The sequence below is a fragment of the Astatotilapia calliptera genome, chromosome 23, assembly GCF_964374335.1.
Source record: "Astatotilapia calliptera chromosome 23, fAstCal68.1, whole genome shotgun sequence".
In the NCBI taxonomy this organism is placed as follows: Eukaryota; Metazoa; Chordata; class Actinopteri; order Cichliformes; family Cichlidae; genus Astatotilapia; species Astatotilapia calliptera.
The window spans coordinates 41,270,564-41,285,157 of NC_137443.1; the positions used below are offsets into that span (position 1 = coordinate 41,270,564).

General features: G+C 40.8%; 1 protein-coding gene across 2 annotated transcripts in view; it reads right to left on the reverse strand.

Moving 5' to 3' along the window:
- The window catches only part of creb3l1 (cAMP responsive element binding protein 3-like 1), a 37,368-nt gene extending 32,164 nt beyond the window's left edge, over positions 1-5,204 (reverse strand). The window contains exon 1 of one of the 2 annotated variants that reach the window (XM_026158434.2): positions 4,844-5,204. In XM_026158434.2, the coding sequence (XP_026014219.1) occupies positions 4,844-4,954 (111 nt within the window). In that variant the 5' untranslated portion in view covers positions 4,955-5,204. The remainder of the gene's footprint in view (positions 1-4,843) is intronic. The other variant, XM_080297480.1, reaches the window with a different exon arrangement.
- Positions 5,205-14,594: the final 9,390 nt, after the last annotated feature.

Here is a 14,594-nt window from a genome sequence, read left to right on the forward strand (position 1 = left end):
CACTGACAGAATCCATGGATGGCAGGCTTTTGAGTGTCCTTGCAAAGAAAGGTGGCTATATTGGTCGCTGATTTGTTTTTGTTTTGTTTTTGAATGTCAGAAATGTATATTTGTGAATGTGGAGATGTTATATTGGTTTCACTGGTAAAAATAAATAATTGAAATGGGTATATATTTGTTTTTTGTTAAGTTGCCTAATAATTATGCACAGTAATAGTCACCTGCACACACAGATATCCCCCTAAAATAGCTCAAACTAAAAACAAACTAAAAACTACTTCCACAAACATTCAGCTTTGATATTAATGAGTTTTTTGGATTCATTGAGAACATGGTTGTTGTTCAATAATAAAATTATTCCTCAAAAATACAACTTGCCTAATAATTCTGCACTCCCTGTATTACGCAGACCTCCTCTCTGATTATGCACTTCTGTGCCACTGCCTCAGCAACGGTTGTTAGCATTAGCTCAAACGGTCACATAATTGCTGGCAGTAACCTGGACAGTTTTAGGTCCAAAACCCTGCAGGACTAAGGTCCATTATAATGAATCCCACAGTGAAATAAATCTGGTTCTCATACCCGACCATGCGCATGACTTATGCCTTCAAAAAAATAAGAAAAAAATCCAGACAAAGTGAAGAAATAAATTTCTTCCTGATGCATTTGTTTAAAGTGTTTCCTATAAATGAGTTATATGAGCCGCACGTGTGTTTCATGTGTCTAGTCTATGTTTAGCTTTCTCTGATTTAAGCCTTGATTTTTTTTTCCTTACATAAAAGCAGGGATTATTTTGCATGCTTAAAAAAAAAAGAAAAAAGAAATACCAAAAAATTCCTGGTTGCTCCAGTCTGTAGGAGATATTTCCTAGATTAAAGGAATTTCTTCCATCTTTATCACGAAACAGGTGAAATTATCCTGCACTGCACTGGTAGAGTTTTCAAACAGGTTTTAAAATTCAGTAAAATACTGAATGACTGCCCTAGACCTTTTTTTTGTGTGTAAAATGAAACTGCATTTTTGAGAGACCTGGAAACATCATGTCATTATCCTGTAACGCTGGCTGCCGCAGATAAGAAAATGGTAATGTTCTCTACTGTATTTGGCTTCATGTGGTGATGTGTGGCTGCAGTGGGTTGGCTGGATTTGGCCTCACTTGAACTACATTTGTGAGCAAGAGAAAAGGGAGCTGTGGTTATTGTGTGTGTGTGTGTGTGTGTGTGTGTGTGTGTGTGTGTGTGTGTGTGTGTGTGTGTGTGTGTGTGTGTGTGTGTGTGTGTGTGTGTGTGTGAGACAGACATGAAATGAGCTATAGTTCTCAATAAAACAGCAGAAGAGTATTTTTCCTTCTCTTCTCACACAAACACACACACTTTGCTGCATGCCTGCACACATTCCTTCTGGCAGCTGAGCGGCCAATGGGCAGCCAGTACGCAAATAAGTTGGGCGTGTCCTTTTAAAGCTGGAGTACAGGGTCTGAATGGAGAGTAGAATAGAATAAAATAAAATAAATAATAAAAAAGAATTGAGTGTGGATGGAGAGGAAGGTGAAAAGACTAGAGCAGAAAGAAGCTTTACAGCCTAAATATTTAACAGTGTTACTGCTTGAGCTCAATTTGTGTGATTTTCAACTTGAAAAAACAGCATATCATACTAATAATATATATATATATATATATATATATATATATATATATATATATGTACACACACACACACACACATGTAGTGTATATAGTGATTTCTATGTCAGTTTATCCATTACTCATTTTAGTTTTGTAATATTTTAAGTGATAAAGTTAAACAGCATCGTCAAAGTGAGCACTTGTTTCTTCTGTTGTCATGTGTGAGAGTAATCTGGATACATTTGAGTTTAGGGTTAGTGGATTAACCAGGATGTATACTAGAAATTTTTCATCTTGCCTTTTGAACAATTTATAAGCAAAAGATTTTAAAAATTAATCAATCATTTTTATTTTATTAAGCAGACATAGTAAAAAAAAAAAAAAAACTTCAATGGCTTTACTTCTCTTTATTCATACTTGAAGTTGTTAACAGGCTGCATTGTTGTTGCCATAGTTACAACTTCGTTACCCCTGCGTTATGTAGCTGTGGGTCATATGACTACGAAATAAAATAAAAGGCACATTAATCCATTCTGAGAAAATAATTAGCTGTGCCTCCAATCTCATTTCCTTTAGGATTAAGGAGAACATTTATGAGTTGCTGGCAGGTGGTAATTTGGTGCTCTCTACGCATGATCAAAGCATCTGTAAAGGTTTAACAGTAGCCGAAGGACACTCCCGTTTAACCGTGCCTCTTGTGTTTTTAAAGTGATTTGCGCTTAATGCTTAAGTGTGTCTTAATTTTTCTTTCTTGTTATTATTCAGTAGTCATCAGACGAAGAGCTGAGGAGGGTTTCTTGTACAAACACCTTATGTTTGGAAATTTGAGGAATTTGCTTGCGTCACGATCGCATTATATGAGTTCAAAATGATAAATCAATAAAACTCCACGTCTGTGCTCATATTTGGTCGCACTCTGCTCTTTGTCAGGCCCGGCAAATTCATTTCACGGGCAGTAATTTGCAGTAAATTGTCCCATTAGCTGACAATTGATTTTTGTTTTGTCTTGCTGCCCACACCTATTTCTTGTACCCACTGGCTATGAAAAGCTATATACTGTAAAAAGGTAAATAAAAAGCAGAACAAAAAATGTTTAAACCCCTGCTGGACTGGACCACAGTGCACAGCCTATTAAAAACCAAAGAGCTGAGGTCTCCCTGCATCCAAGCAGTGAGCCTTCCAGCTTTTAACACATTATTAAAAACTTGTCCATTGTGGTAATAAATGCCACTTAAATATATATATATATATATATATATATATATATATATATATATATATATATATATATATATATATATATATATATATATATATATATATATATAAACAGAGTTCTCTGCTCATCTCTGCACAAACCACAATCTCAAACAATTCTGTACATAAACATAGAAGAATTGTAATTTTTATTTTAAATGAGAATAAAAAGACAACAAGTAACATGAAAGACTTGTTAACTGCAACTAAGTTGGTTGAGACTAAAATGGAGCCAAAAAGGAGTAAATATGCAATTTCCTACTATGGTTAGTAGGAAAGCAAAAAAAAAACAACAACAACAACAAAAAAAGCACATTACTGTGGGTTTAAATAAGAACTCATTTATTACAGAAAAGTAATAGAGTTATATACACCTGAAAAAAAAAAAATAAATAAAAGGAAAAATGAACCAACGGCATGCAGAACAGACTTGAGAGAGACTGAAATTTCAGTTAATCAGCCATCCTTTCCCATGTCCTCTGTGGTGCAGCCCAGCCTAGTGGCTTCACAGCAGAGTGGACTACTTTATTTAGAACAGTGTTGTGGGGTTTTAAACCACGAGCAGACTGCTCGGCTGACTCACCGACTAGAATAGAGGTCTGCCTAAAAAACCTGTGGCGTTTAAAAAAAGAAAAGTGGGGATGACACAAAGTGGAAAAAGAGTGAGCGAATGAAGGGAAACAAAGACAAAAGATGCTGCTCTTAACAGAGTCTGCCCTCTGTGGTTTGCAGCAATTAAGTCCCTAAAGAGAAGGGTGCAGGAACTCTCTGGAGCACGGCGCACATTCACTGTACTTGGCGAGGATGAACGCGTCCCGCCATGCTCACAGGCTTTTATCGATCCTCTCATCACTATTAACTCTGACTGTGTTTACATTCAACAGTGTGGCTAAAAAAAAAAGTGCAGAACCAGAAACACGAGCTCGGCTGCCAGCGTTAAACAGACAATCTCCACATAACAATGACTCACTATTCATGGAGCAATTTGAACCCTTGATTCTTTATCAAATCCTGGCTTGCTGTTGCAGCACTTTTGCTATATCAAGAAATCTACTGTTGGTGCTACTGATGAACAACCATGATTCTACACAGCCACATCCTGTTGTTTGTAATAGTGACAGACGAGGTGTCTCTGCAAGGATGGGGATGTGCTCAGAGCACCGAGGGAAACAGGTGCCGTTGGACTCGCAGGTGTGCGGGGGTTTAAGTCGCCATGAGTGATGATGACCAGCCCCAATCCTAACCCCATGTTTCTGAGAAGCAAATAATGTTTGTTTGTGGTTTTTTTTTTTTAAATCAGAAAGATTGCCAAAAAATTAAATAAATAAAATAACAATACAAGTAAAAAATATAGTGATAGCACAGAATTGGGGTTAGGGTTATCACTGATGACTCCACAAGGTTGCATAAAAAGACAGATTGGAAATCGGATGAAGCCATCAAGAGATAAATACAATAATTAGGTAGATTACAATAAAGGAGGGATTAAAGACTATTTTCTTTTTTCTTTATAAAATGATTCAGATTTAATGAAATAAAAACACTTGAGATTGTAGTGAAAGAGCTAGTACACTGACACACTCACACAAACTAAATTAATAGTCAGGTGTGCTGGTGAATGCTGCAACATCTGCCAGCTGAACACACACACACGCAAGTTAACCAGTAACACCCCAGCCTGTGTGTGTTCCCGATCTCGTAAACACATTAGTTTACACAATTAAACACACACACACACCCCTACACACGTACACACATGGGGTTATGAGCACAGGTTACGAGCCCCGGATGTCTGTCAGGATCTAACAGCTACACCGCCCTCCTGAGGTCCGGCTCCGGGCGGAACAGGCAGTGTAGGTGCGTTTGATTTTAACGTAGATGGCAAGAAAAAAAAAGATAGAAAGAGAAAGAGCACTAAGAGTTTGCGGTGATAAAAATGTAATAAAAAAAAAAAGCCTCACCACATTAGTGAGAAAATCTCCGTCGCTGAGTTCCTCCAGGTCCAACAGGTTGGTCCCTCCGGACGGATAGAGTTTCTCCGCTGTTAAACTGTCTAAGATAGAGTCCATCATGACTGCCTGCGTCTGTCTGCAGCTCACCGGACGGATGGACAGCTGTGCGCGTCTTTAAGTCAGACCATTAAAAAGCGGGCAGTTTGTTTTCACACGGCCTCGCGCCGCCTGTGTGTGACTCCAGCTGCTGCTGCTCTCTCTCTCTCTCACTGTTCAGCGCTGACAAATGTCAAATTTTCACATCCTCCTCCAGTTGCGTGTCGCTGAGACGTCGGCGCTTCTTCCAGCTCTCTCCTCGCGTGCGCCGCCTTAGCCACTCGCTGATGAATATTCAGAGAAGCCCCGCCCACGTGACGTCCAAAAAAAAAAAAGAACGCGCCCACAAAACAAAGTTGTAGTCTGTTATTCGCTCATTAACAAAAAGGAAGAAAAGAAGAAGACTACGCGACCCATTTAGGGCTTTAGATCTGGGGTGTCAAACATAAGGTCTGGGGTCCAGAAGTGGCCCAACACAGACTCCAATCTGGCCCACTGGATGGCTGCAGAAAATGTGAAAGTTTTACTACTGATAAAGACCTCCTCAGTTGCCATACATACTACACCACAGTAATTAAGTACACACACACACACACATATATATATATATATATATATATATATATATATATATATATATATATATATATATACATATATATATATATAGTTCTCTGATGACTCTGCAATAGTCGGCCTCATCACTGATGGGGACGACAAGGAGTACAGAGAACTTACCCATGACTTTGTGGACTGGTGCCAGCAGAACTACCTCCAGATCAACACTAGTAAAACCAAGGAGCTGGTGGTAGACTTCCGCAGGCACAAACATCCTCCACTGCAACCACTAAACATTCAAGGTATGGACACTGAGGCTGTGGACAGCTACAGGTACCTGTTTATCTGAACAATAAATTGGACTGGACTCATAATTCAGATGCCTGCTACAGAAAAGGGCAGAGCAAGCTGTACCTGCTGCGGAGACCCAGGTCTTTTGGAGTGAAGGGCCCACTCCTGACGATCTTCTATGATTTTGTGGTGGCCTCAGCTATATTTTACAGTGTGGTCTGCTGGGGTGGCAGCATCTCTGCTGGGGACAGGAAGAGACTGAACAGGCTGATCCAGAGGGCCAGCTAGAGTAAGTGAAATCCTTTTCACTAAATAGAATCTGTAATATTACCCAATTTACATCTAACTGAGTTATTATGCACTTATTTTAAGATCCATGAAAGTTCTGTGAATATACGCAGCTTCAGTATCAATAAACAAACAGCACACACAGTATATGATCCACCTGCAGACATCTTTGAGCATGAAATACATGCAGAGATTCAGGCCTATCTTTCAGAATGTGTATTTTTGTGGAGATGAAACTGGGAAAAAGACAAGTGACTATAAAGACTGTTTTGACACCTCAAGATACTCACACACACACACACACACACACACACACACACACACACACACACACACACACACACACACACACACACACACACACACACACACACACACACGCACACACACACAAAGTGGGAATGAAACAGATATTTCTCTTCACTCCACCATGATTGCTCAGGCTCGCCTGTCTCATTTCATCCCTCTCATTCTGTCCCAGATTGTTTCTCCTCTAAGACACAGATTGAAATACAGCATGGCAAGAGAAACCCTGTTCATTGTTTCAGAGGTGCACAATGTGTGTGTGCTGCAACTCCGACCTGTCCCACGATCTGGCTAGATTTTAAGTGAACCCAGCATGTCATCTGTTTTGTAGGATTAGTACCAGTAGTAGTAGTAGTAGTTGTTATGGTTAAATGCCCTATGGACTGCTTGGTCATCCATGATTTAGATTCACCTAAAAATATCTCAAAACGCCTTTTAAATTGGCATAACAATAAAGCCGACCGACGTTAGTGAAAGTGTTTTTGTGTGTGATGTCTCTACAGCTATTGTATGGATTGTGATGGTTGTTTTTAGGACAACCTTATAATAATAAATTTCAGTAGCCCATAAATGCATGAACTAGTTTTTAGCATCTCTCTGTGACAGGATGTTTCTAATTTTAGAGGTATTGTCCAAATGCAAGAAAGCAGTGCTACACGTTTGTTTAATATGTGCATTGAAGGACATATCCTGGTCATAAACGACTCCAAGATTCCCCACAGTATTACTGAGGGCCAAAGTAATGTCATCCAGAGTAAGCATTGGGTTACACACCATGGTTCTAAGACTTTTAGGCCTGAGTACAATAACCTCAGTTTTATCTGAATTTAGAAGCAGAAAATTAGAGGTTAACAAGTCTTTATGTCTTTAAGAAATTCTTGCAGTTTAACTAATTGATGTGTGTTATCTGGCTTAATGGTTAGATAAAGCTGGGTATCATCTGCATAGCAGTGAAAATGTATACTATGCCTTCTATTGATACTGCCTAAGGGAAGCATGTATAGCGTAAATAGAATTGGTCCCGGCACAGAACCCTGTGGAACGCCATAATTAACCGTAGCGTGTCATAAGTCTGTTAAATACCTTCAATTTCTACAGCATGCTCTAATGTCTTTAATAAACTGTTATGGTCAACAGTACTGAGTGCTGTGCTGAGGTCAAGCAGGACAAGCACATAGATGAGTCCACAGCCAGGGGCCATAAGAAGATCATTTGTAACCTTCACTAAAGCTGTTTCTGAACTGTGATGTGCTCTGAATTCCAGCTGAAACTCTTCAAATAAACCATCCCTCTTCTGACTCTCTTAAGACTTTTTGAGATTAAAGGAAATTTGGAGATTGACCTATAATTACCTAAAACAACTGGGTCAAGTGATGTTTTTCTAAGTAATGGATCACTGGAATGGAATACTGACACGTTTAAAGACCTGTGGTATGCAGCCCATTAATTTGATAGATTGATCATATTTAAGACTGCAGCATTCAAAAATCCCATACCAATCTGAAACAAAATCTGCCATTGAAACTGCAAACAAACAGAGCACTATAATACAATACAATGTTTTTTGAGGGTACACTCCCCAGACCTCAAGTCAGATTTGGCCCCTATCCACGCAGTGACTACTGCCTTATACGCATCAGCCTTTATAATTGATAGAAAGCGAAAGCTGAATATAACAGGTCAGCAATTTAGTACATTTCCAGTGTTGTTTGGATTGTTCTTGAACCCAAATGAGGATTTGTCCTTCATGAAAATGATAACTCACCAGAACTTCATGGGGCCCTGAGGATTATCAGCACAGATTTAGGACAGTGTTTAAACGTGATGTATTGTTCATATTGAGGTCATTGCAAAGGGTGTGGTGGAGGTTAAGAGACATGTGCTCTTCAGAATGGACCACACTGATTATCATCAGGTATTTCTGTGTTTGTTTTATGTTCCATTTCAAACAATAGTTTGTTATGTAATGATCTCTTACTCTCCAGGCTTCTTTCACCTGACTCTGGTTTTCCTTTTTTCCTGCTTTTTTCCTTAGCTATCATTTCTTCCCTCTCTGCTCCCCTTCCTTATCCCTTCTCATTCTTCTTTTCTCCTTCCACATATCACTTTACGGATGGTGTCCCACCCCAAGGTACAAGGTGTCTCTGTTTTTCTCTCTCACACACACACACTGGTGTTATATAACTGTGGTGACCTTTCGTTTACTCGAGCAGGGCCCTTTTAAACCTACAAATACCAATTTAACAATTGAAGCTATATTGTGGGAGGTTTTGACCACAGGTGGAGTTTTAATGCTCTTGTTGCAGTAATAATGGAGCAATGGGCCAAAGAAGAAGACAATAAGTTGATTAAAACTGCACAATGTAGATATTTTTGCAAGAGTGTATATATACACTCAACAAAAATATAAACGCAACACCTTTGTTACTGCTCCCATTCCCCATGGGATGGACGTAGAGACCTAAAATTCATCCCAGATACACAATATAACCATCCCTCCCAAACAGTGGTCACAAATCAGTCCAAATGTGTGGTAGTGGGCACATCTGCTATATTGAGATAATCCATCCCACCTCACAGGTGTGCCACATCAGGATGCTGATCTGACATCATGAGTAGTGCACAGGTGTACCTCAGACTGCCCACAACAAAAGGCCACCCTGGAATGTGCAGTTTTGTCTCACAGCAAAATGCCACAGATGCCACAAGCAATGAGGGAGCGTGCAATTGGCATGCTGACAGCAGGAATGTCAACCAGATCTGTCGCCCGTGCATTGAATGTTCATTTCTCAACCATAAGCCGTCTCCACAGGCGTTTCAGAGAATATGGCAGCACATCCAACCGGCCTCACAACCGCAGACCTCGTGTAACCACACCAGCCCAGGACCTCCACATCCAGCAGGTTCACCTCCAAGATCGTCTGAGACCAGCCACCCAGACAGCTGCTGGAACAATTGGTTTGCACAACCAAACAATTTCTGCACAAACTGTCAGAAACCGTCTCAGGGACGCTCAACTGCATGCCCGTCGTCCTCATCGGGGTCTTGACCTGACTCCAGCTCGTCGCCGTAACAGACTTGTGTGGGCAAATGCTCACATTCGATGGCGTCTGGCACGTTGGAGAGGTGTGCGCTTCACGGATGAATCATGGTTCACATTGTTCAGGGCAGATGGCAGCTGAGAATGTCCCAGTTCTTGCATGGCCAGCATACTCACCGGACATGTCACCCGTTGAGCATGTTCGGGATGTGCTTGACCGGCGTATACGACAGCTTGTACCAGTTCCCACGAATATCCAACAACCTCGCACAGCCATTGAAGTGGAGTGGACCAACATTCCACAGGCCACAATTGACAATCTGATGGACTCCATGCGACGATGTGTTGCACTGCATGAGGCAAATGGTGGTCACACCAGATACTGACCGGTTCTGGGTCCCCAGACCCCCAATAGCGCAAAAAACTGCACATTCCAGGGTGGCCTTTTGTTGTGGGCAGTCTGAGGTACACCTGTGCACTACTCATGATGTCAGATCAGCATCCTGATGTGGCACACCTGTGAGGTGGGATGGATTATCTCAATATAGCAGATGTGCCCACTACCACACATTTGGACTGATTTGTGACCACTGTTTGGGAGGGATGGTTATATTGTGTATCTGGAATGAATTTTAGGTCTCTACGTCCATCCCATGGGGAATGGGAGCAGTAACAAAGGAGTGGGGCAAAAAAGTATTTAGTCAGCCACCGATTGTGCAAGTTCCCCCACTTAAAATGATGACAGAGGTCAGTAATTTGCACCAGAGGTACACTTCAACTGTGAGAGACAGAATGTGAAAAAAAAAAAATCCATGAATCCACATGGTAGGATTTGTAAAGAATTCATTCGTAAATTAGGGTGGAAAATAAGTATTTGGTCACCTCAAACAAGGAAAATCTCTGGCTCTCACAGACCTGTAACGTCTTCTGTAAGAAGCTTTTCTGTCCCCCACTCGTTACCTGTATGAATGGCACCTGTTTGAACCCATCATCTGTATAAAAGACACCTGTCCACAGCCTCAAACAGTCAGACTCCAAACTCCGCCATGGCCAAGACCAAAGAGCTTTCGAAGGACACCAGGAAAAGTATTGTAGACCTGCACCAGACTGGGAAGAGTGAATCTACAATAGGCAAGCAGCTTGGTGTGAAAAAATCAACTGTGGGAGCAATCATCAGAAAATGGAAGACATACAAGACCACTGATAATCTCCCTCGATCTGGGGCTCCACGCAAGATCTCATCCCGTGGGGTCAAAATGATCATGAGAACGGTGAGCAAAGATCCCAGAACCACACGGGGGGACCTGGTGAATGACCTGCAGAGAGCTGGGACCAAAGTAACAAAGGTCACCATCAGTAACACACTACAACGGCAGGGAATCAAATCCCGCAGTGCCAGACGTGTTCCGCTGCTGAAGCCAGTGCATGTCCAGGCCCGTCTGAAGTTTGCCAGAGAGCACATGGATGATACAGCAGAGGATTGGGAGAATGTCATGTGGTCAGATGAAACCAAAGTAGAACTTTTTGGTATAAACTCAACTCGTCGTGTTTGGAGGAAGAAGAATACTGAGTTGCATCCCAAGAACACCATACCTACTGTGAAGCATGGGGGTGGAAACATCATGCTATGGGGCTGTTTTTCTGCCAAGGGGACAGGACGACTGATCCGTGTTAAGGACAGAATGAATGGGGCCATGTATCGTGAGATTTTGAGCCAAAACCTCCTTCCATCAGTGAGAACTTTGAAGATGAAACGAGGCTGGGTCTTCCAACATGACAATGATCCAAAACACACCGCCCGGGCAACAAAGGAGTGGCTACGTAAGAAGCATTTGAAAGTCCTGGAGTGGCCTAGCCAGTCTCCAGACCTCAACCCCATAGAAAATCTGTGGCGGGAGTTGAAAGTCCGTGTTGCTCAGCGACAGCCCCAAAACATCACTGCTCTCGAGAAGATCTGCATGGAGGAATGGGCCAAAATACCAGCTACTGTGTGTGCAAACCTGGTAAAGACCTATAGTAAACGTTTGACCTCTGTTATTGCCAACAAAGGTTATGTTACAAAGTATTGAGTTGTATTTTTGTTATTGACCAAATACTTATTTTCCACCCTGATTTACGAATAAATTCTTTACAAATCCTACCATGTGGATTCATGGATTTTTTTTTTCACATTCTGTCTCTCACAGTTGAAGTGTACCTCTGGTGCAAATTACTGACCTCTGTCATCATTTTAAGTGGGGGAACTTGCACAATCGGTGGCTGACTAAATACTTTTTTGCCCCACTGTATATATCACTATATAGGGGTTTAATGACATGTTCTTCCTTTTTTCTCCAATACATGAATCTTACAAATGTAGCTATTGTTAACTTTTGAAATTATACAGACAGAACATACATTATTCCATGCAGTGCAGTCCAAAAGGAAATCAACTACTTCCAAAGTTTTTGCTCTCTTTGTGCTGGTTAGTTCTTTCCTCTCCCATCAATCATCTCAAGACTACTTAGATTTGTCTTTTGACCCTTGTGAGGACACTGGCCCCTAGGCTAGAAACCACTGGTCTAAAATATAAATGACTTTATATAAAGTAGCTCTTTCTCCAACCTCTGCAACAGTAAAATTATGCTAGAGGCTAGACACTACAGGCAAAACTTTTTTTTCTTCCCCATGCACTGGTAAACATGGGCTTACTTTGCTTCTATAAAAATGTGCACATTTTTATTTTAGGTGGGGGAACTTGCACAATCGGTGGCTGACTAAATACTTTTTTGCCCCACTGTATATGGGCGGTCTTCATCCGTCTTCATTTTTCAAGCTCAGGTCCTCTTACCTTCACCCTCCACATCTTCTTGAGCTTTTGTCTCAGCCCTTGGTATCTGTTCCTGTCATTTGATATAGCTACATCTATCGCTACAGCCATCTTCCTCTGCTTGTCCACCACTGCTATGTCCGGTTGGTTGGCCATCACTAGTTTGTCTGTATGTATCTGGAAGTCCCACAGGATCTTGGCTCGGTCATTCTTGGACCATGCTGGAGGGCATGTCCCATTTTGATATAATCTCCTGATTGACTCTGGCAATGAAAAAGAAAAAGAAAAGAAAAGAAAAGAAAAAACAACAACATTTTGTATAATTCTAGCAAATTTGAACGTATGACCACCTTTATTCTTCAGCAAAGCCTGAACTCTCTGAGTCAGCTTTGGTACAAAAATACCGTTTTATGTGTGTCATATTGTATGTCATAAAGATTTAATTAAAGAAATGTGAAGAAACGATACACGTTTGTGACGGGCTGGTAGTAACAAAGTGCCTAAAGATATAATTTGAAATGGTTCTTTGCTAAGTTGTCTGATATTTTAGGCACAACAATGGTTCTTCCCTTGAGTTAGATAACTCAACACTTGAGTTAGATAACAAAACTTTGAAAGACCTTCAGATAGAACGATTGCTCAAACCACTTAAAAAAATTATTAAAAAAATTCCTATTGAAAGCAGAAACAGTAAACAGTTGCCCTGCTTTGGCCCTCTTGATAGAATAATCTGTCTCTTTACCTGTTAAATGGTCTTGTTTTTACCAGACGACTTTGCCTACCATGAATGTATATTGTGTGTTTTTCAGACCTTTTCAGTAAAATACAGCCGTCTGCCTGATGAAAGTGCTTAAACCAAAGCATTGGGCTCTAATTTTTCTATTTTGTGCCGACATGTCTCGTCTGCCCTCTGTCCACCAGCCTTTGATTCTGAAATCGATTTCAGTGCTCATCTTTGAAGGATGTCTCAATTCCTAAAGTACATTTCCACCAGAGATGAGCAAGAAGAGAGGATGTTTGCCTGTTGAACTATCCATTGCAGGACTGTTTTTGGCTCCTGTGAAAGAGAAGCAAACAGCTTGACCCATTATGTGACTTTGTGCTTTTTAAAAAAATCCTTATTTCCTCTGTCTAAAACAAGCTGAAAACAAGATAAGCTGCAGGGAATGAGAGAGTCAATCTCCTGATTGACTCTGGCAATGAAAAAGACAAAGAAAAGAAAAGAAAAAACAACAGCAGATGGGTGGAGGTTTTGTGTTCACAACCAGAGCTCTGTGTCTGAGATGACCTGGTATGAGATGACCATATTGGGGATATCTCCTCTCACTGGTGTCCTAGTGACCTAAGAGTAGAAAAGGCTGACACTGAACCTTTAGAGCAGCCTGAAGCCCGTGGTTTTGCCTCACAAGGATTCCTTGTATATACATTGACATCATTATTTACTTAAACTTTGGCCATATTTAATATTAGCAACCACTGTAGCAACCACAGTATAATTATGACAGATAATAAGAAAAAAGAAGATCACCTCTGATAATCAATTACAAATCTAAATCACTGTTATCTCAAATCACTGCTAATCTCTTAGCAGTGACTTAAATATTTCTAAACTGCAGCTTATGGATGTAAACAATCATTATATTAGCAAAGTCTGAAAAACTCGCTTTGATCAGCAGATTTGAGACATCTTTTTTGGATACAACGTGTTCACTTCACCTGGAAACAGCAGAGTGAGAGACAAATAAAGTTTAACATTTCATTTAATATTAATATATTCAAAGTAGGTGAATAATCTTACTTTTAAGGTATACATTTACATGTGATTAAAGTTTAAGTTGGTCTAACAGCAACACATCTCAGTACAAACTTAAAAGAAACTCAAAGCCTGCTTAAATGCACATGCTTCCCTATTGGCTGTCTATCTGCTAACGTATGTGACAGGCAGCTTGTGATTGGCTGTTTCTATAACGATGCAGGTATGACTCATGTTCTATTCTGAGTCAGAGTTGAAGAGGGGTCCTGACCTTTCATCTCCTTGGTGACCGTTATGATGTCACCACACCTCCTTGCTGTCATCATCCTCTTCTGGCTCCCTCTGTCTCTGTCACTAATCCACACAGGTCGGTTGGCATCACAGGCGAGGAGAGCAGTGACATAAAAGCTCAAAGGCAGAGGACATTCAGTTTATCTCTGCGTGAGTAAATGATGTGCCCACTCTCCACCACACAGTCACTACCAGGCAATTACTATTAACCCTGCCTCTGCTGACCCTGATAACAGGCCTGAGCGCATTCATTCATGGCCAGTAGACACGAGAGGCTGTCCACTGCTGATCTTCATTAATATCCAGTCATACTTTTTTATCACTGACT